At 53.2% G+C, this 22,790-nt stretch overlaps 1 protein-coding gene across 3 annotated transcripts in view; it reads left to right on the forward strand.

Moving 5' to 3' along the window:
- The first annotated feature begins 329 nt into the window (after nt 1-329).
- Nucleotides 330-22,790, forward strand: part of KCNC4 (potassium voltage-gated channel subfamily C member 4) — a 490,468-nt gene continuing 468,007 nt past the window's right edge. For all 3 annotated transcript variants that reach the window (XM_078644791.1, XM_078644792.1, XM_078644793.1), the window contains exons 1-2: nt 330-468; nt 6,048-7,739. In XM_078644791.1, the coding sequence (XP_078500917.1) occupies nt 7,134-7,739 (606 nt within the window). In that variant the 5' untranslated portion in view covers nt 330-468; nt 6,048-7,133. The remainder of the gene's footprint in view (nt 469-6,047; nt 7,740-22,790) is intronic.

Here is a 22,790-nt window from a genome sequence, read left to right on the forward strand (position 1 = left end):
GGAGGCTGGTTGTTAGAGGAAAGAGAAAGATGGGGTGTGAGGGGAATATGTACCCGAGAAAGAGAGAAGAAATGTGTGAGAAAAGGAGAGTACGTGAGAGAGCGAGAAAGAGGGTCGGCGCGAGACACGGAGATGGACGAGAATAGCAGAAGGGACTGTAAGCAAGGCGTGGAGCCGGGAGGGGCTGTCAAGACGCTGAATAACAGACAAAACTGACAAAACTCAATAGGAAACTCCGAGGTAGAAAGAAAAGCGAGGAGAACCGAGGAGGGTGTGGGAGCGAGGGAGGAGCTGGCTGCGGCTCGGCAGGGAAGGGGTTACTGCGCGCAGAGGAGGAGAGCGATGCACCGCCACTTGCTGCACATATAGGAGCTGGGGATAAAAGCAACAAGCAGCCTGCAGCCGCCACGCAGCCAAAATATGGGCGTGGGGCATCCGGGGACCAATCCTGCAGCCTTCAGGAGCAAGGTGAGAGCATCCGCGTGCCTAGGGGCAACAGGAGACTGGGAACAGGGAGAGACTGGGAACAAGGGGAAAACTGGGAGCAGGGGGAGACTGGGAACAAGGGGGAGACTGGGAACAAGAGGGAGAGTGGGAACAAGGGGGAAACTGGACCAGGGGGAAACTGGGAGCAAGGGAGAAGGATCTTGGGGGAGACTGGGAGCAAGAGGGAGACTGGGAACAAGGGGGAGACTGGGGAAAATGACCTACTGGGATTAGAGGGAGACTTGGAGCAAGGGGGGACTGGGAAAAAGAGGGAGAGTGGGAACAAGGGGAAAACTGGGAGCAGGGAGAGACTGGGAACAAGAGGGAGAGTGGGAACAAGGGGGAGACTGGGAACAAGGGGGAGACTGGGAACAAGGGGGAGACTGGGAACAAAAGGAAGAGTGGGAACAAGGGGGAAACTGGGAGCAGGGGAAGACTGAGAACAAGGGGGAGACTGGGAACAAGGGGGAGACTGGGAACAAGAGGAAGAGTGGGAACAAGGGGGAAACTGGGAGCAGGGGGAGACTGGGAACAAGGGGGAGACTGGGAACAAGGGGGAGACAGGGAACAAGAGGGAGAGTGGGAACAAGGGGGAAACTGGAGCAGGGGAAAACTGGGAGCAAGGGAGAATCTGGGAGCAATGGGGAGACTGGGATCTTGGGGGAGACTGGGAGCAAGAGGGAGACTGGGAGCAAGAGGGAGACTGGGAGCAAGGGGAACACTGGGAACAAGGACCTACTGGGATTAGAGAGAGACTTGGAGCAAGGGGGATACTGGGAACAAGAAGGAGACTGGGAGCAAGAGGGAAACAGGGGGCACTGGGGAGACTGGGAAGGGGGGAGACTGGGAACAAGGGGAAAACTGGAGCGGGGGAAACTGGAGCAGTGGGAGACTAGGGGCAATGAGAAGACTGGCGGCAAAGGGAAGACTGAGAACAAGAGGGAGACTGGGAACAAGGAGCTACTGGGATTAGAAGGAGACTGGAAGCAAGGGGAGACTGGGAGCAAAGGAGAGACTGGGAGCAAGAGGGAGACTGGGAGCATGGGGAGACTGGGAGCAAGGGGGAGACTGGGAGCAAAGGGGAGACTCGGAGCAAGGGGGAGAAGGGAGCAGGAGGGAGACTGAGACCATGGGTGAGACTGAGAGCAAGGGGGAGACTGGGAGCAAGACGGAGACTGGGACCAGGGAGAGATTGGGAGCAAGAGGGAGACTTGGAGCAAGGAAGATACTGGGAGTAAGGTGGAGACTGGGAGCAAGGAGCTACTGGGATCAAAAGGAGACTGGGAGCAAGGAGCTACTGGGATTAAAAGGAGACTGGGGGCAAGGAGCTACTGGGATTAAAATGAGACTAGGAGCAAGGGGGAGACTGGGAGCAAAGGGGAGACTGGGAGCAAGGGAGAGACTGGGAGCAAGAGGGAGACTTGGACAAGAGGGAGACTGAGACCATGGGGGAGACTGGGACCAGGGGGGAGATTGGGAGCAAGAGGGAGACTCAGACCAAGAGGGAGACAGAGCAAGAGGGAGACTGGGAACAGGGGCGAGACTGGGAATAAGGGGAAAACTGGAGCAGTGGGAGACTGGGGGCAAGGGGAGACTGGGAACAAGAGGGAGGCTGGGAACAATGATCTACTGGGATTAGAAGGGGACTGGGAGCAATGGAGGACTGGAAGCAAGGGGGAGACTGGGAGCCAGGGGAAGACTGGAAACAAGGGGATACTGGGAACAAGGAGCTACTGGGATTAGATGGAGACTGGGAGGAAAGGGGGGCTAGAAGCAAAGGGGAGACTGGGAGCAAGGGGGAGACTGGGAACAAGGGGAAACTGGAGCAGTGGGAGACTGGAGGCAAGGGGAGACTGGGGACAAGAGGGAAACTGGGAACAAGGAGCTACTGGGATTAGAAGGAGACTGGGAGCAAGGGGGAGAATGGGAGCAAGGGGGAGACTGGAAGCAAGAGGGAGACTGAGACCAGGGCGATACTGGGAGCAAGAGGGCAACTGAGACCAAGGGGGAGACTGAGAGCAAGGGGGATACTGGGAGCAAGAGGGAGACTGGGAGCAAGAGGGGGGCTGGGACCAGGGGGAGACTGGGACATGGGCGATACTGGGAGCAAGAGGGCAACTGAGACCAAGGGGGAGACTGAGAGCAAGGGGGAGACTGGGAGCAAGGGGGAGACTGGGAGCACAGGGGACTGGGAACAAGAGGGAGACTGGGAACAAGGGGAAAACTGGAGCAGTGGGAGACTAAGACCAGGTGGGAGACTAGAAGCAAGGGGGAGACTGGGAGCAAGGGGGAGACTGCGAACAAGGGGAAAACTGGGAACAAGGGGAGGCTGGGGCCAAGGGGAGACTGGGAGCAAGGGGTGCGACTAGGAGCAAGAGGGAGACAGGGAAAAAGGAGCTACTGGGATTAGAGGAAGACTGGGAGCAAGGGGAACCCTGGAGCAGGGGGGAATTAAGAGCAAGGGGGAGCCTGGCGCAGGGGGGAATTAAGAGCAAGGGGGGAACCTGGATCAGGGGAGACTGGGAGCAAGGGGAAACCTGGAGCAGAGGGAGACTGAGAGTAAGGGGGAGACTGGGAAACAAGAGGGAGACTATGAACAAGGAGCTACTGGGATTAGAGGGAGACTGGGACCAAAGATAGGCCGAGAGTGAGGGGAGACTGGGAACATCTGCATCCCTAGGGGGAGAAGACTGGGAGACATTGAGTAGATGGAGTCAGGGAATAAGGGGGAGACAGGATATGAGGGAGAATGGGCACAAAAGGAGGCATTTGCGTCACCAGTGGAAACTGGGACAAGGGAGAGTAGTCAGAGGGGGGCTGGGAGCAGGGGGGGGATATCTGCATTTTTAGGGGAGACTAGGAACTTGGGGGCAGGGCACTATTCAGACCTGCATCCTTAAGGGGGGAGTGGAATCAAGAGGATGACTGTGAGCAGGGGGAAACTCAGAGCAAGGTGGAGATTGGGAATAAAAAGGGCTGGGCAGGACAGACTGGGAGAAGCAGGGTCGGAGTACAGGGAAAGCTGGGGCAGGGGGAGAGCAGGAGCGCCGTGGAGTCCTGGAACAGGTAGAGACTGTATGAAAAGGAGAGACTGTGAGCGAGCGCGAGACTGCAAGCATCCAGGGAGAGAGAGGCAAAGAGAGTCCGTGGCAGCGAGACTGTCAGCAGGGGATAGGCTGGGCCAAAAGGGAGACCGGGGCAAAGGGGAGAATATGGCAAAAGGGAGAATGGAGCAAAGGGGAGACTGGGGCGAAGGGGAGACTGGGGCAAAGAGGAGACTGGGGCAAAGGGGAGACTCGGGCGAAGGGGAGACTGGGGCGAAGGGGAGACTGGGGCGAAGGGAAGACTGGGGCAAAGAGGAGACTGGGGCAAAGAGGAGACTGGGGCAAAGGGGAGACTGGGGCGAAGGGGAGACTCGGGCGAAGGGGAGACTGGGGCGAAGGGGAGACTGGGGCAAAGAGGAGACTGGGGCAAAGGGGAGACTGGGGCGAAGGGGAGACTGGGGCGAAGGGGCAACTGGAGCAAAGAAGAGACTTGGGCAAAGGGGAGAGTGGGGCGAAGGGGAGACTGGGGCAAAGAGGAGACTGGGGCAAAGGGGAGACTGGGGCAAAGAAGAGACTGGGGCGAAGGGGAGACTTTGAGCAGGGGACAGACTGGATGACTGGGAGCAAGTGGGAGAGTCAGATCAGAGGAGGACGGGAACAGGGGATACTGTGAGAACCGAAGAGACTTACCAAAGGAGACACTGGGAGTGAGTATGAACTGTGAGGAAGGACACTACAGCAGGCACCGGGGGTAAGAGACTGACTGACAGCAGGTCTCTCTCCTGGGAACAGCGGGACACTGGGAGCAAAGGAGAGACAGGCAGTACATGGGAAACCAGGGGCAGATGTGGACAGGGGGAAACAGTGAGAGAAGTTCTCTCCCCTGGGGGCGGGGAAGAGACTGGGAGCAAGGGGTAGTCTGGGAGCAAGGTGGCGACTGGACACATGGGGGAGTTAAGAGTGCAGACAGCTTGGAGGGTGGGGTGGGGTGGGGAGCGGCAGCACTACGGGTTCTATATCGAAGGGGGCTGGAAGAGGATGAGGGAGCATGGAAGAAGGGGAACGCTAAGCATCTCTATACCTGGGTGTGGGGAGGGGTGCAGTAGAGTGATACTGGGGACAGGGGGGTGGTGGGGGGCTTTGAGAAAAGTGAGAATCTCTATACTCAGGAACTGCGCCCAGGGACATGGTTAGACCCTGCGCAGGGGGACACCCGTAGCAAGATGATAACATCTCCATTCGAAGGGTGAAAGTAGGGTCAGGGGGAGAGAATCTCCATTCTTAGGGTGAGAGTAGGATCAGGGGTCGAGAATCTCCATTCTCAGGGTAAAAGTAGGGTCGGTGAGAGAATCTCCATTCGAAGGGTGAAAGTAGGGTCAGGGGGAGAGAATTTCCATTCTTAGGGTGAGAGTAGGATCAGGGATCGAGAATCTCCATTCTCAGGGTAAAAGTAGTGTCGGCGAGAGAATCTCCATTTTAAGGGTGAACGAAGGGTCAGGGCGAGAGAATCTCCACTCCTAGGACGAAACTGCCATCAGGACGACAGCATTTCCAAAGCACATACGAAACGTGAAGCAGGGACCAGCTGAGATCGGCCGGAGAGTATTTCTGCCCCTGAGATTGAGAGTATGGAAGTGGGGAAGCAGGGGGAGAATCTAACTCGGGCTGAGACGAGCATGAAGAGAAAATCCCTAGCCAGGGGGTTAGACTGCGGCTAACTTTTCATCCATACGTTGAAGAAGGAAGCAGTTAAAGTGCGGAACCTTCTCCCTCCCTAGGGTGACACTGTGAGAATCTCGCGCCCTACAGTGAGACTCTGAGCATCTCCCTCCCCAAGGTGTGGCCGACAGCCTCTCGCTCCCTCGGGTGAGGCCACGAGAATCTCCCACCCTAAACTGAGACCAGGAGCCCCTCTCTTCCCAGCACGAGCCTGGGAGCCTTTCAGTTTCTCGAGTGAGAACTGGGAGAATATCCCACCTTTAGGATGAAGCTTGGAGAGTCCCCTACCGGCCTGGAGTGAGACAGGGGGCTTCTCGCTCCTCAGCGTGAGACAGGGAGCCGTTCGGGGCTAGGGTGAGATCTAGGAGCTTCTCATTCAGGCGAGACCGGGAGAAAGTACGAGTTGCACGGGACACAAAACCGCGCGCTGACACAGGTGGGGCCAGGCAGGGAGCCGCGCATTGGCCACGGGGTATAGAAAGGGGGCGCACCTGTTTTGCTGAGCGCTAGTTCCGGGACAGGCTGGGGATGTCACGGTGTGTACGGACACTGGGGGAAGTGAGGGACTTGCACCCGTGCTCCAGAGCGCCTTTTGGATGCAGGAGCTCGTGCGCCCCCTGCTGGTAGGAAAGACTGACAGGGAGTACTCCCAGGGCCCGGCACAGTGCATGGACTCTCAAGGGGCTCCTAGCAAGCCGCCGTGAGCAGACCGGTCTGCTGCTAGGGACAGACAAGAGTGACGCCTCTTTCGACTCAGGGAGCTGGATTCGATCTAACAACCCATTTGTTTTCCAACAGGAGAAATGTGAAGCCCAGCCACGATGAACCATAATCTGCGAAGACGGCACGAGGAAAGCAGGGTGGCAGGACCCGAGAACCGAGGCGCGCTACCTGGTGACCTCCACTCACCCTGTGTGATTCCACCGGGAGGCCCCTCTCCACTGGCCCAGGACTGGGGACTGAGGCGACCGAGGCACCCTTTGAGGACACTCTAGTGCACCGTTGCTGCTGCGAGGGCATCTTCTAGGAGTGGGTGAGAGTCCTTGATGCTCAAGTTCAATTCAAGGAGAAGAGGACAGCGTTGAAGCCCCCTCTCACCCCAACTCATCACATTCAACACTTGTCCCTTGGAAGACGATGCGAAGGGAGAGCAGCGGGTGAAGCTTTATGGAACCACCACTGTCTTTATAACTTTGTATAGAGTAAAGCGCAGACCACCACAGGTGTCTCCCTAGAAGTCCAATTCCTGCATCTGACCAAGCTGTGACCTTGAGTGGCCTCTATTCTGACCAGTGATCCAGAGGATAAGCAGAAAAGATAACAGGCAGGCCGCAGGGTTTTGGCGACAGCAGGGTGGAGGATGACTTTCTAAAGCTCCATCACAGCAGGGCGGAGCGGGACTTGGAGGAGGAATTTGGGAAACTCCATCCCAGCGGGAGGACAGGGACTTTGGGAAGGTCCCTCACTGCAGGGTGGAGGCAGACCAGGGGGAGGTCCTTGGAAAGCTCCATCACAGCACATCTCAGCAGGTGAAGAGAGACTTGGAGGAGGAGTCTGGAAGGTTCATCGCTGCAGAGTGAAGGAGGACTTTCAGAGGCTCCATGGCAGCTGTTGAGTTCCTTTGCTCTGTGAATTATTTTCTCATGGTCTTACCTGCTGAAGGATCGACGTGTTAACTTCTTCCAGGTTTCCAAGCACAAGGTCTTCTGGTTTGCTGAGGTGCACCTACGTTCCCAGTGCTGATGTTTCTTTGTTTCCTTGGCTCTCATGTCTCACCTTGTTCTTCACCCAGAATCTTCCTGGCCCAAAATGCCTTCTTTTGAATCCTGAGGATTCACCTAAGTGCTGCAATAACCAGTAAGCTTGGGCCTTCAAGGAGCACCTATGATAAGCTCGGTGTGTGTCTCCTCCTACCGTGGGCGCAAGTCGGCTAACAAACCACCATCCAAATCATGTCTGAGGGAAGAGATGGCACGGGGCGAAGATACGGACAAAATCACCATCAACGTGGGAGGCACACGCCATGAGACCTACAAGAGCACTCTTCGGACACTGCCCGGAACCCGGCTGGCCTGTCTAGCAGAGCCTGACTCAGAAAGCAACATTGACTTTGACATGAGTAACAATGAGTTCTTCTTTGACCGCCATCCGGGCATCTTCTCCTATGTGCTGAACTATTATCGCACTGGTAAGCTTCACTGTCCAGCCGATATCTGCGGGCCACTCTTCGAAGAGGAGCTGGCCTTCTGGGGTATTGATGAGACAGATGTGGAGCCATGCTGCTGGATGAGCTATCGCCAACATCGCGATGCCGAAGAGGCACTGGACATCTTTGAAAGCCCTGACCCAGAGGATGGCGATGAAGAGAAGGATGCACCCCACAGACTGGGAATCGATGAGCGATCGGACAGGCCTCGTGGTTGCTGGAAGCTCTGGCAGCCTCGTATATGGGCACTCTTCGAGGATCCCTACTCCTCCAGAGCGGCACGGGTGAGTACCAGTTCTTGTATGTGATACAGGAAGTGCAAGGAATGTGTGGGTGTACCACTGTGGGAGAGGTGTGGCGCCGCGGCCAGGGCGACTGACGCTGGAATCTGGGGATCACGGTTCGATCCCCGGCTCCGGCGGCAGATTAGCCCAGCACCATGTGACTCTGGGCAATAGCTCGCTTAATCTTCCCGACGGCCCCCAGCGCCTAGAGACCCTTACGGGTGATTGTGCGCTTTACAAATGTGGACTTTACTTTACTGTAGACAGTATACCATGAATATAGACCCTACCTGGTGCATTATATCCTATGTACAGACCCTTCCTAGGGCATGTGTACCCAGTGTATTAACCCCTGATTGGAACATATGATCAACTATGTACTGTTTAGGCCAAACTGGTCATTCTGGCATTCAGGCATTTGTTGGGTAAGTTTCAGGCCAGGGGGCTTCTTTCGGAACGCACTGGGCTGCCACAAGCCAACCATGCCCGCATGGCTTCCCACAATGTGTGGGTTGGTTTGATTATATTTCTAGGATAATTTTAGTCTTCAGCCCGTCTTCTTGTACTAACCCCTAACAATATTTCCAACTTCATCAACACTGTAGCTCTACTCTTTTGCACCATGTGCTGTTGCCTCCAGGTGAGGCAATAATTGCTGTAAAGACCCTTCCTGTGAGTCAGTACACCCATGTATGGACCATTGAGGAAAGTTTATGCATTGCTTTTAACGCTGCATACGTGTGAGTCTACTCCATGCATACTGGCAGGATTTCATGGAACTCTACCCCTTGTACCAAGGCTTCTGCCCAGTGTGCTGATCTTAGAAGGGCAGATGTTGGGTGGACCTTTCCACGGAGTCACGTGCAGCACATATAGCGCTTTGTGTGCGCATACACGTTCTGCTTGCCTTTCCCCTTGGTGTAATCATAGTCTGTACTTCTCTTCCTTTGTGGGGTTTACTACACCTTCTGCCCTCTCCTTTCTGTTTGAATATACCCGTGTTTTGGCCCCCTGTCTGTATGATTGAATATACCCCATTTCATGCCCTCTCTATGCGTGATTGTACCTTATGAACTACCATCTTTGCTGTGTGTTATACACCATGTACTGCTAATTGCGCGAGGGACACCTTAAGGATTGTGGGTGCATGGGGCCAAGCATATTTTAGGGGCCTGGTTATGAACAGTTTTTAATTTGTGATCTAATTTCATCTCTTTCATGCACTCTTTGGCTGAGTTAATCACAGTGCACAGGCATGCTCTTCCAAATTCTAAATGTGTTTACATCCACTATTCAGGGGTAGTGAGCTTGTTTTCAATATAGTAACACAGCCACTTTCCACTAATATTACTGCTAATAATCCCTGCAACACCCTCCCATTCCTCATATGTGGGTTCCTGTTTTGATCTAAAGGAAACTTTTTTTATGGATGTTGTATGAAACATAAACACAACATTTCTCTGCAAAATGTCTGTTTTATTTTTAATGTTGGTGATGTGTGAGTGTCTATTACAAAGGAAAATGGTATTTAAAACAATCTGTTTAAGAATTATTCAAGGTCAACAGGGCAAGACTCTTTGCAGAACAGAGCTGGCTCAATGCTGAAAGGCTGGGACCCTGGGCCAGAGCACACTTTGCCCATGCAATAAAACGTCTTTGGATTGCGTGTGTGTTATTATGCACCAAATACTACCCCTTTCCTTCCGTGATTTATCTACGTACTGCGGTGTGTGTTATTGCACATCATGTACTAATGCCCTCTCCTATGTGTGATTCCACCCCTCTGTTGTGTTTGATTCCCCCCAATATCCTGCCGTGTGTGATACCACTAAAAGCACTGCCCTCTGTTGTGAGTGGTTATGCTCGAGGCACACTCCTGTGTGTGCCTATACCCCATGTGCTGCGCTCTCCCGTGTAGCATCACAGCACCACGTACACTGCCCTCCGTGACTCTGATTGCATCAAGGCACAGCCCTACCCCCAGTCTGGGATTTTACTCCATGTGTCGCCCTGTGTTCATTTCTTCGATATGTTGTATTTTTGTGTTTATAACCGGAGCCTTTTCAGCATCACCGCTGCACCTAGCAACGCAGCGGTGCACAGGGAGGGAGGGAGATACGCAGTAGTAAGACTGCTGCAGATGTCTGCACCCTGAGAAACATGACAGGAATGGGAACACGGCATTCTCTAGTCGCACAACACCCATGCACGCGCGTTATTTGTACCGTGTGCTCATTTTACGGATATTTTTACAATCCTCTTATAGGCTATTATACAGGCCCGGAATCCGGTAACCCCAGCCGTGAACATTATACTGGTTACATTTCTCTTTATATTTTAGGAAAAGCTCCCTATTTAACATAGGCATGAAAATAAGCTGCGCAGCATGCGATTGATGGCACTTCACTTTATGGACATCTGGCTGATTTACTACCACTTTATATTTTGAGTAAAATGTTACTGGCACATACAGCTGTGGGGTTTACTTAGCATTCCATGGTTTGAGTAAGAACTTGTTACCTGAATGAACTGTAGTAATTATGGTAGTTTCTGCCCATGTATCCTATTGAACATTGTAGAATGTATTTTAATAAAGGGTTTTCACATGAACGTTTTTGTAATGGTTTTAGCACATTTTTGCAAATGTTTTAATTAATCGTGTAATAGAATTACATTTGAATTTGCATTTAGTTATGGAAAAATTACAAATCAGTTTAAACCGCACAACTTTCCCTCTCCTCTGCGTGACTGCACCTCATTCGCTACCCACTCTTGTATGTTATGGCACTACCTTTTCTGTATGACTACATCATACACACAACCCTATACCTCTCTGTCTGTAATTACTGCATATGAATTGGCCTCTCTTCTCACTCCAATCTACTGTCTTCTTCTGTGTGACTATACCTCTGTATACCTTGACCTGTAGGCGAACATACCCTGCACAGTTTGTCATGTGTGTCATTATAGTCCTTGTTGGACTTGGCCCTTAGGGCAGGTTCACCCCTAGACTTTTTGCTTTAAATGGTGAATTGGTGATGGTGATTTTTGGGTTCTGCGCACTTTCACTGTGTCCCAGTGGAAAGTGCGTGCGCACTTTGAGTGCATGTGATGAGCTAGGCCTGCCCTCCCATAGGAATGCATGGGGAATGTCTGTGTCCCTGGTAGTTCCTGATGCGTGGGGAGTGCAGGCTCGAGTTTGGTATGTGTGAACTCATGGGAGTGAATGCTGCGCGATGGTATGTGCAGCTTGTATGTGTCTAGGGGGGAAGGGCCACTTCTAGACATGGCTATGTGTGTGCTGTGACGGTGCTGGCGTGTGATTGGCTGGAGCTGGCTGGCATGCCAGGCTCCAGGAAGGCTGGATGGGTCTGCCCGGTGGTGAGTGGGAGATTAGCATGCTGATGGCTGGGGAGGAGTGTACCTGTGTCCTGAATGAGGCTGGGTTTTCCCCTGACAATGCTGGCTCCGCCCCCCTGTGGTGCGGCTAACGAGCCTAGCCCTGCCAGTGAATAGAGAGGGTGGTTGAGCCCATCAACAGTGCTCACAGACCAGCTGCGACTGGTTCTGCCCCCACCCTGCACCTACAGACAAAGGAATGTGGTGTATAAAAATGGGGCTGTGTCCCCAGAGAAGGGTTCTCTTCCAGGATCCTGAGGGGGCTGCTGCTGCTGCTGGGCCAGAGGACCGCCACTTGGACTGTCTCCCTGCCTGGAGACCCAGTGAGCTGGCTCTGGGCCCAACCTTGCCCCCCCTGCCTGCCTACAAGGACTTTTACTGGGCTTGTTGGCCCCTAGCGTCTGGGAGCGCTTTGGATTGCCTTTTGGCGCTTGAGAGCGCTTTGTTGTGACCCAGCGCTTAATAGCGCTTTATTCACCCCTCTAGCGCTGGGAGCGCTTTGTCTGCAGAGGCCGGTGCCCACCCGGCATTGTCCGCCCCAAGCGAGTGCCACCTCGCTTATCTTCGAGTATTTTGTCCCCTTGCAGGTGCCCACCCTGCCAGGGACCTTGCCGCCATTTATCGATTTGACTTCGAGGAAGCCCACCCCTCGGTAAATTGATCCCCGCCTACGAGTGCCTGGAACGGGCCGCCGCGCTGCCCGCGACGACACGGAAGTTGTTGGTCGGCCGGCCAATCAGAGAGCGGGCCGACGGAAGTCCCGCCCCCGCAGCCGCGACCCGGAAGTCAGGCAGGCCGGGGGCAGGACAGAGAGGCACCCGGAAGCGGACGGGAGGCCCCCCCGCGCTCCGGTGACGGGAGAAACCGGCGTCTTTCCTTCCCCCCCCCCAGGCGAGGGAGAGCCCAGGAGAGAGGGGAGAAGTGTGCAGAGAGCCCCGAGGAGCGGGAGCTCTCGTGAAGCAGCCGCCCGCCGCAGGAGACAGCCGGTGAGTGACTAGCAGGAGAGGGGGGGCGGGGCACATTGCCGGTGCCCGCCCCTCCCCTCCTGTACGAGGCCCTGAGTAGTTGTGAGCCGTGAGGCTCCAGGCTGCATTCTGTTCGAGCCCAGAGGCTCTTGGGGGCCATAGCTGCTTCGAGTCCCCAGGAGGGGGGCTCCATTGAAGAGGCAGCATTTGGTTGTTGAAGGAGCCCAGAGAGGCTCAGGGGCCCAATTGTCATTTCGAGTCCCCCGGGAGGGACTCCAACGCTAGTGACGGGCCCAGAGAGGCTTGTGTGGGCATTGTTTGTTTGGAGCGCTGCGAGGCTCCCCCAGAGGGCCGCCCGCCTGCCACAGTTCTTAGAGCCACGAGGCTCCAGGGCATGTCATTCCTTCGAGCCCAGAGGGGCTCCTGAGTGCCCATGTTGTTGTTTCAAGGGCCCAGCGAGGCCCAAGGGGGACAGTCATTTGTTTTGAGCCCTGAGAGGCTCTAGGGGACATTCCCTTTGTCCAGAGCCTAGGAGGCTCCAACGCTGGCCCCATCAATTGCTACACAGTTGCCCAGCACTTTGTGGGCAACTGCCACGTTTAGGAACCTGACACTGGGACACAGGGCGTCCTAGCCCTAGAGAGGCCAGTTGGCCTAGGGACAGTCACAGGTGGTGACTTATGTCAGTTTGTCGCAATTGTTCTTTTGCTGCACCTCTGAATGTGTTTTTATGCGTCATGTGCCTTGTCCTTACACCTCTGAATGAATGTTATGCATTGCATCATGTGTTATGTGCTTACACCCCTACAGGTATTGTGATACTTAGGTGGTTGTTTTTCTCCTAGTGCAGGTGGTGCTAGTGAGGTCCTGGTTACCAGTAGTTACTGGTTGTGTGCTCTATTTTTATAATTTGTGCTACAGTGATTTTACATTTTATATTCTAACTTCTAAGTGTTACTTCTAAAAGTGCTGATTCCTGACAGTGGTCCAGGTGGCCCTGTCTTGTACATATCCCCTGTAAATTCTGCCCGTGCCTCTGGCACATTGTAAAGTGTGTGTTTTATCTAATGTGTTTTGGTGTAATACAAAGGTTATTTTTATATACCCTTGTGTGGAGTTTCCTTTGTGGTGGGTCCTGGGTGTTGTTGATGGGGTGCACGCGCAAATACTTAACTCACATCGCCTCCAAGTTTAGCCTTGCTGCTCGTGCCACGTTACCTAGAGGGTGAGCAGGGGTTATCTTGGCGTGTAACTCCCTTGCCCTGACTAAGGAGTGGTGGTCTCTGACTGACTTTGGCGAAAGTCCTGGCCAGCCAGGGATCCCATTTCTAACATTGGCGGCGAGCGGTGAGGATGAGGATTTGTGTTTGCGTTGTACCACAGTAGCAGCTGGCTGCACCACAAAACTCTGCATTTTAGATGACCACATTTTAGGGGATTGTTTTTGAAGTTCCATTATTTTCTTCTCCTGAAGGTTTCATTGTGTAATTGTGTCAAGTACATTTGTTCCCCCACCCTGCGCCCAGAGTCGGTACCTGTGTCACGTGTGGTCAGGTTGAGGAATCAGGGGTGGTAGAAACTGTCTTACCAGTCCGAGGGGAGGGTTGTGTGTGGATGAATGGTGTGTGGCACTAGACAAGTGAGTGTGAGTTCTCTAGGGTAGAGAGCTTGCTGAATACCTTGTAAATTGTGTACTCCTGTGTTAGCTCAGACCCCTAGGTTCCCTATGTGATCTCTTCTCTAGAACGTCCGCCAGAATGGAGACTGCTTTTGATTTCTGTGATGTGTTTAGGTACAGTATGGGAGAGTTGGTAAGGTTCTGTGAAGAGAGAGACATAGGGGTGGATGAGTCAGACACTCAGTCCGAACTTAGGAGCAGCCTGATCCTATGGCTAAAGGGTCAGTGGGATCTTGAGCGCAGTGAGGAAAGAGCCCGGGCTTCACACCAGGAGGGTGGTGGGTCTGTGGGGAGCCCTGAAGATTCAGAAGAGGAGGAAGAAGATGACAGCACCTGGACACCAGTAGAGAGTAGAGACCCCATAGATAGGGAGTCCCATGCTGGGTCCAGCGTATGAGGCAGCGCCTCATCCCTTTCCCTGTCCCCAGAGGAGCTGGAAGATAGGAGGAGAGAAAGGGAGCACCAGCTGGCTTTAGAAAAGCTCAGGTTGGAGCATGCCCAGGCTATGGCACAGCTGGGCGTTAGAAAGCAACAGCTAGAGACCGAGAGGGTCTTAGAGCAGGAAAGGATAGAGGAGGCTGAGAGGGCCTCCACCAGAGGCAAAGTAGCTCTGGAGGGTAGACTATCCCCTGCGCGCAGTTTTAATTTTCTGGACTCCCCAGGGCGGGTTGAGTCCAGTGGTGGTAGCTATTTAGATTTCAGGGTAGCAAATCCCAGTCCCAGTTCCCCCAGTCTGGTACCTGTTTCCCCAGAGGAGGAGTTAAGGGTGAAGTTCAGGGACAGTAGGAAACTGTCTCACCTGTCTTGGGAGGAGTTTGAGGATGAATGTTGTGATACACTGTGGGCTTGGGTGCAAGTTCACACGAAAGATGATTTTGACGTCTTGTTTGGTCTGATTGTCAAAGAGCATCTGCTCAGTTGTTGTTCACCAGGGTTGCGCACACACCTGTTGGGGTGTGGATTGTCTGACGCATGTGAGCTTGCAGATGAAGCAGACCGCTGGGAAAGGACTAGAGGTTCTCTAGAGTCATTAGTGAGTGACTCCAAAAGTAGTGGTTCAGGGATCTTCCAGCCCAGCGTGGTGGAAGAGGCTCAGTGTAGCCTAGCTAGGTCCCAGGATAGCGAGGAGGGTGTAGGGGCTCACTGCCTGGCTCAGTGGAGCAGGAGTGAGGGGGAGACCGAGGTTCCCCAGACGCCCTAAGCCCTGCCTCAGGACTTGGATGGTTTCTGTAGGGAACACCAGGTTGGGGACCTAGGCTGTCCTGTTAGTCCACTTGAGGAGGATCTCCTAGTGAGTAGAGGACCTGGAGCGTCTGTAAACAGAGCTCCTGTGGTCCTAGAGTCTGGCAGTACCGCTCCGGTAGGGAGGGTACAGGAGTCCAGAGTGAGGAGTGATTGGGGGATGAGTTTCCCAGTGGATGCACCAGTGGACCAGGGACTAGCCAATTGGGCTAGATCTTCTTGGGGGGACCCGGGTGGCGCCACTTCTGGTCTGGGGGATCGTCACGCACTGTCAGGTGGACAGGGGATGGGAGATCTGCGCCAGACAGACAGTCACACAACAGATGTGTCATTTGTTAGCCTCAGGGGGATTGTGTGTGAATCCCCAGAAGTCCTGGAGTGCCAGGCAATTGTCCCACCAAAGGTTTTAGACCGGAGGTTGGATGGCCAGGTTCAGGATCAGCCTGACCTGAAGGGTAGGACGACTGTAACCAGTGTCCTGACCGGTTCTTCTTCCAGAGGAACTACTCCAGTTGGGAGAGGGCAGACCTCTGGAAGGGGGTGCAGAGGGTGGGAGAGCCCACCTCTGACCCCGGTGCAACCTGAGTGGGTAAGCCCTGGGTTGGAATGGCGTTCTAGGTGTACCCCTCGTCGGAGGTGGAGGAACCCTAGAAGAAGAGGTAGGGGGAGGAGAGCCTTCCCCGAGACTCCTGGTCCGCCTGAGGTTGTAGGCCCTAGGCTGGAGAACCAGTGGCAGTGTAGTCCTGTGTTGCAGACAGGAAGAGTGGAGAATGGCTCCTATGTGCCAGGGGTTACTACCCCCCGCTCTGCGAATAGGCAAGGACCGGTGGCACCTGGGTGGCTCAGGGACTGGTCCTGGCCGCGGACAACTTGGGAGTACCAGTGGGGTAGCCCAGTTGGTCCAGACAGTGTGTTGAGAAGGAATCCCATGGGTTCACCGTGGCGTAGAACAGGAGGGTGTCCCTGCAGTTGCGGGCCCGCGTCCGTGTTCTATCGCCCCAAGCAGGGAAGTCCATCACGGTGGTGATTGGTCTACCCTGCGTTTTGGCTGGAAGGGGGTTGTGTTGGACTTGGCCCTTAGGGCAGGTTCACCCCTAGACTTTTTGCTTTAAATGGTGAATTGGTGATGGTGATGTTTGCGTTCTGCGCACTTTCACTGTGTCCCAGTGGAAAGTGCGTGCGCACTTTGAGTGCATGTGATGAGCTAGGCCTGCCCTCCCATAGGAATGCATGGGGAATGTCTGTGTCCCTGGTAGTTCCTGATGCGTGGGGAGTGCAGGCTCGAGTTTGGTATGTGTGAACTCGTGGGAGTGAATGCTGCACGATGGTATGTGCAGCTTGTATGTGTCTAGGGGGGAAGGGCTACTTCTAGACATGGCTATGTGTGTGCTGTGACGGTGCTGGCATGTGATTGGCTGGAGCTGGCTGGCATGCCAGGCTCCAGGAAGGCTGGATGGGTCTGCCCGGTGGTGAGTGGGAGATTAGCATGCTGATGGCTGGGGAGGAGTGTACCTGTGTCCTGAATGAGGCTGGGTTTTCCCCTGACAATGCTGGCTCCGCCCCCCTGTGGTGCGGCTAACGACCCTAGCCCTGCCAGTGAATAGAGAGGGTGGTTGAGCCCATCAACAGTGCTCACAGACCAGCTGCGACTGGTTCTGCCCCCACCCTGCACCTACAGACAAAGGAATGTGGTGTATAAAAATGGGGCTGTGTCCCCACAGAAGGGTTCTCTTCCAGGATCCTGAGGGGGCTGCTGCTGGGCCAGAGGACCGCCACTTGGACTGTCTCCCTGCCTGGAGACCCAGTGAGCTGGCTCTGGGCCCAGCCTTGCCCCCCCTGCCTGCCTACAAGGAATTTTACTGGGCTTGTTGTCCCATAGCGCCTGGGAGCGCTTTGGATTGCCTTTTGGCGCTTGAGAGCGCTTTGTTGTGACCCAGCGCTTAATAGCGCTTTATTCACCCCTCTAGCGCTGGGAGCGCTTTGTCTGCAGAGGCCGGTGCCCACCCGGCATTGTCCGCCCCAAGCGAGTGCCACCTCGCTTATCTTCGAGTATTTTGTCCCCTGGCAGGTGCCCACCCTGCCAGGGACCTTGCCGCCATTTATCGATTTGACTTCGAGGGAGCCCACCCCTCGGTAAATTGATCCCCGCCTACGAGTGCCTGGAACGGGCCGCCGCGCTGCCCGCGACGTCCCGGAAGTGGTTGGTCGGCCGGCCAATCAGAGAGCGGGCCGACGGAAGTCCCGCCCCCGCAGCCGTGACCCGGAAGTCAGGCAGGCCGGGGGCAGGACAGAGAGGCAACCGGAAGCGGACGGGAGGCCACCCCGCGCTCCGGTGACGGGAGAAACCGGCGTCTTTCCTCCCCCCACCCAGGCGAGGGAGAGCCCAGGAGAGAGGGGAGAAGTGTGCAGAGAGCCCCGAGGAGCGGGAGCTCTCGTGAAGCAGCCGCCCGCCGCAGGAGACAGCCGGTGAGTGACTAGCAGGAGAGGGGGCGTCGGGGCACATTGCCGGTGCCCACCCCTCCCCTCCTGTACGAGGCCCTGAGTAGTTGTGAGCCGTGAGGCTCCAGGCTGCATTCTGTTCGAGCCCAGAGGCTCTTGGGGGCCATAGCTGCTTCGAGTCCCCAGGAGGGGGGCTCCATCGAAGAGGCAGCATTTGGTTGTTGAAGGAGCCCAGAGATGCTCAGGGGCCCAATTGTCATTTCGAGTCCCCCGGGAGGGACTCCAACGCTAGTGACGGGCCCATAGAGGCTTGTGTGGGCATTGTTTGTTTGGAGCGCTGCGAGGCTCCCTCAGAGGGCCGCCCCCCTGCCACAGTTGTTCTTAGAGCCACGAGGCTCCAGGGCATGTCATTCCTTCGAGCCCAGAGGGGCTCCTGAGTGCCCACGTTGTTGTTTCAAGGGCCCAGCGAGGCCCAAGGGGGACAGTCATTTGTTTTGAGCCCTGAGAGGCTCTAGGGGACATTTCCTTTGTCCAGAGCCTAGGAGGCTCCAACGCTGGCCCCATCAATTGCTACACAGTTGCCCAGCACTTTGTGGGCAACTGCCACGTTTAGGACCCTGACACTGGGACACAGGGCGTCCTAGCCCTAGAGAGGCCAGTTGGCCTAGGGACAGTCACAGGTTGTGACTTATGTCAGTTTGGCGCAATTGTTCTTTTGCTGCACCTCTGAATGTGTTTTTATGCGTCATGTGCCTTGTCCTTACACCTCTGAATGAATGTTATGCATTGCATCATGTGTTATGTGCTTACACCCCTACAGGTATTGTGATACTTAGGTGGTTGTTTTTCTCCTAGTGCAGGTGGTGCTAGTGAGGTCCTGGTTACCAGTAGTTACTGGTTGTGTGCTCTATTTTTATAATTTGTGCTACAGTGATTTTACATTTTATATTCTAACTTCTAAGTGTTACTTCTAAAAGTGCTGATTCCTGACAGTGGTCCAGGTGGCCCTGTCTTGTACATATCCCCTGTAAATTCTGCCCGTGCCTCTGGCACATTGTAAAGTGTGTGTTTAATCTAATGTGTTTTGGTGTAATACAAAGGCTATTTTTATATAACCTTGTGTGGAGTTTCCTTTGTGGTGGGTCCTGGGTGTTGTTGCTGGGGTGCACGCGCAAATACTTAACTCACATCGCCTCCAAGTTTAGCCTTGCTGCTCGCGCCACGCTACCTAGAGGGTGAGCAGGGGTTATCCTGGCGTGTAACTACCTTGCCCTGACTTAGGAGTGGTGGTCTCTGACTGACTTTGGCGAAAGTCCTGGCCAGCCAGGGATCCCATTTCTAACAGTCCTATACTACCCCATCTCTGTGGGATTATACACCCCTGCACTGTCTTGTCTTGTGTGCCGCTGTACTTCTTCCCCAGATCCTGGAGTTGTGGGCTGTGTGCTCAAAGGCTGTGATAACTGGCCTTTGGTCTGAGGAGGAAAGTTGGGTCTTCAAAGCCGCCTTGACTGTTTGGAGTTTGGTAGAGCAAGGAAAACTGAGCTCCGGGAGGTGGTCTGAAGGCTGTCATGTTGTAAAGCATACTACTGACTGTCATACAGACCCTACAGATCACTTTTCAATCAGTGTCCTTGCTTTACGGGTTAGGGCACCTGTTTCCCAAGTCCATGGTTTGACCCAGGGTTCAGTCTGCAGCTAGTTTCCCTCAAACAGGATTCGGCCAATCCTATGAGCGCTCTGGAGTCCTCGATTCAGGAGGGCTCTTCTTACAGCGAGGTTAGTGCCATCTAATCCTGCCCTAGGTGGATCCAAGGCAGACCTGGACAGCGATCCACTCTGAGTGCTGGATCCGGGTACACATATGCCGGGCAATTGTTGGATCTCTGCACAGCCCAGCAGAATCAGTCAAGGGGATACAAGCATGGCCCAGGAAACTCAACCAGTAAAAATATGGCTTGTGCTCAATGCCAGGCTAGGGGGAGATCAGGGTTACTGGGTCTCTCAGAAGGAGGCTCCTTTTCATCTAGGGTACTAGATGCCATGCTCATCTAGTTGTGGCTCTTGCAAGATACTATCCCCTGCACACCTATTTCCTGTATGTGAGTGTGTCCTATGTATTGCCCTACCCAGTGTGTGATTTTACTGAATGTAATGTGGAGAAGTGTGACTCACCGATTAGAGTGGCAGACCCTGAGGCAGAGGTCTGGCCCGGGACCAGGGTTCAATTCCCGACGCGGCAGGGTCTTGGGCTCAAAATGTCCATGGACTCGATAATTCTCACCTAGGTGCCTACTCTAATCATGGGTCCCACTCTGCAACTCTGGGCAATAGCTTGCTTAATCTCCACAATGGCCCCAACAGCGCTGGGATGACTGGCCTCACCTTGGGGGTGATGAATAAACAAATTAGAATCCACTTAGAGGGTGGCAGTGGTCCCTAAAGTGATGGGGAGCACACAGTGTTGTTTAAATGCCCCTCACACACCAACAGGCCCCTTGGTGTCATGCTTCATCATCGGGGCCTTCGCACCCCTCTACGGGATGCGGCGTACTGCGACAGATGACTACGTAGGAGCACTTGGTAGTGAACTATGTGAGGGTGTATCGTGGAGGGTGTGAGTGAGGTGAGGTGAAAAAGGTGAATAAAAAATACCTGGCACATAGGATACAAATATTTATTCTGTCCTTGGCTGGTATTAATAAAAAGGTGCAGAATCTGGTTGAAAAAATACGTACTAGGGTATATCAACCATTAACAGTGTCAACATGTTTCGGAGCACAGGGCTCCTTCTTCAGGACGAGGATATGCACTATTATCCTCACCTTACTCACATGAAATGTAAAAGTGTTCAAAAAAGGAAAATTAATGAAAAATCAATGTGTAATGTACCTATCATTGTTTTATGAAAAGGTATGTTCGTTGCGCCCAATTGGCGTTTGAAAGACCTGTAAAAGAAAGACATAATAAATGTACTAGTCGGATGTCCAGGAACATAGAAAACATGCTAGTCGGATGTCCAGGAACTGAGGAAAAAGTATTTCTTTCCTAATAAAGGTAAATTGCAGAACACAATTGAGGCTCTGGTACCTTGTGAAAAAAAGACACATAAAGGGGACATATAACCATAAACACACACACATACATACATGTAATCTCCCAGATATAAATGGAGAGAAAAAGATTAGCAATGGTGCAGGCTTACTTATGTTCAAAAACTCGGAAGGCCTCATGAGCCTGAGCGTGGTATTGGGGGTATCTCTCTTCGTTGCCCAGTAAACAACCTAAAAGATAGTAATAACTGCATTGTAGGTAGTGAAGCAGAGATTAACAAACCAAGGTTAATGATACGTGAAGCGCATCCCTGGTCTCAGGTTTCCCTACTCACGGTGACTGCATGGATCGATCGCCTGCCTTCCCCTCAACGCTGCTCCGGTGAAGTGAGCCGTTGGAAGAGTGGCCCGCTTTTTATACTCTATGGTAGGTTAATTAGTTAAGGTAAATTGAATAATCAATAGCGGAAGGATGCCCAAATAAGGCCAATACTACCCCTGTTGTTTCCGATCTTTACGCGGTCCCCGGGATTGTGTAGGAGATCATTGCTCAATGATTCTATTCCTTGGAGCCAATTGCGTTAACCTTTGCATACTGCATGCATGGTAGGGTGAATGACTAAGGAGTATCTAACAGAGCGTGGGGCTACCTCTTTATCTTGTTTCCATCCACCTGACCACTCATATGTTCTATCTATATGATGAGTGGTTATGGACTCTCATTGAGTTATATTGTAATTTTTCATTATGGTTATCTCCCCTAATCTATGGAAAATCTCTGGGTTACTTTTACTAGCTTTATTGGGCCACCAGTTAGTATGTTTGTCAAATTCATTCTACCATTGCTTAGCCCCTTCCATTTGGACACGGGAATATGTGACGATTGAGGTGAACAGGGTAATATAAACACTTCCGGCTAAATAGAACGGTCAGTAATGCTAGAGAATACAGTACTACTTTGTTCGCGCATGCGTCTCGGTTTGACGCATGCGCATATCTTTATGCGCGAGTCTGGCTTCGCGCATGCGCGTCCCAGGTTGCACTACTCCGGAGCAAGCGCAATGATCTCCTACACAATCCCGGGGACCGCGTAAAGATCAGAAACGACAGGGGTAGTATTGGCCTTATTTGGGCATCCTTCCGCTATTGATTATTCAATTTACCTTAACTAATTAACCTACCATAGAGTATAAAAAGCGGGCCACTCTTCCAACGGCTCACTTCACCGGAGCAGCGTTGAGGGGAAGGCAGGCGATCGATCCATGCAGTCACCGTGAGTAGGGAAACCTGAGACCAGGGATGCGCTTCACGTATCATTAACCTTGGTTTGTTAATCTCTGCTTCACTACCTACAATGCAGTTATTACTATCTTTTAGGTTGTTTACTGGGCAACGAAGAGAGATACCCCCAATACCACGCTCAGGCTCATGAGGCCTTCCGAGTTTTTGAACATAAGTAAGCCTGCACCATTGCTAATCTTTTTCTCTCCATTTATATCTGGGAGATTACTAAGCATGGGCGGATTTTGCGGATTGGCAATCCGCGAACTTGCGTATTTACGGATTCGCAATCCGCGAAGATCCGCGAACTCTAGCGGACTTGCGGATTTTTCCGTTTTTTGTGTTGGCGCGTGTTCGCGCCGATTTTGGGACAAGTTCGCAATTGCGAACTTACTTTTCGGCTTGCAACGGCCGCGACTATGTTGTTTCTACGTCTGGTTTATCATCACAGGTTCACAGCACCCTCTGTTTCACCACTGCCACCCTCTGGGACACCCATGCCACCCTCTAGTACATCCTCACAGGCACCTATTAGGTTTATTTATTACTGTAGATTATGGTGGTTGAAAAAAGCTAGCACACCTGCCCTTCTTCAACTGCCATCAATTAATTTGTGTTTCATTAATGTGTCAGTAATTTTGAAAGTTCCAGTCTGGCTGGCACCTGCTTCCTTCCTTATCTGTAATTTGCTTTTTGTTGCAGTGAAATTTTTTTTTTACAGGACCTTTATGGTGCTATTCTATGAGCCTGCTGTTTGGGTCATAGCAGGGTCATAGAATTGTTGCAAACTCTGGAGGGGCCCATCAGGAAGCACTACCTTGAATGTTACTAATGTTAAGTTTGAACTTTTGCACCTGCTCATTGCTTTCATTTTAGCTAAAATCGTTTTTTTTGCAATTTCGCGCGTTATTTGGGGCGCGAATCCGTGCGAGATCGATTTCGGAAGCCGCGAATACGTGCGAATACAAAATTGTTTTTGTTGCGACGTGTATGT

Source organism: Lissotriton helveticus, chromosome 5_1 (assembly GCF_964261635.1).
Source record: "Lissotriton helveticus chromosome 5_1, aLisHel1.1, whole genome shotgun sequence".
Lineage (NCBI taxonomy): Eukaryota > Metazoa > Chordata > Amphibia > Caudata > Salamandridae > Lissotriton > Lissotriton helveticus.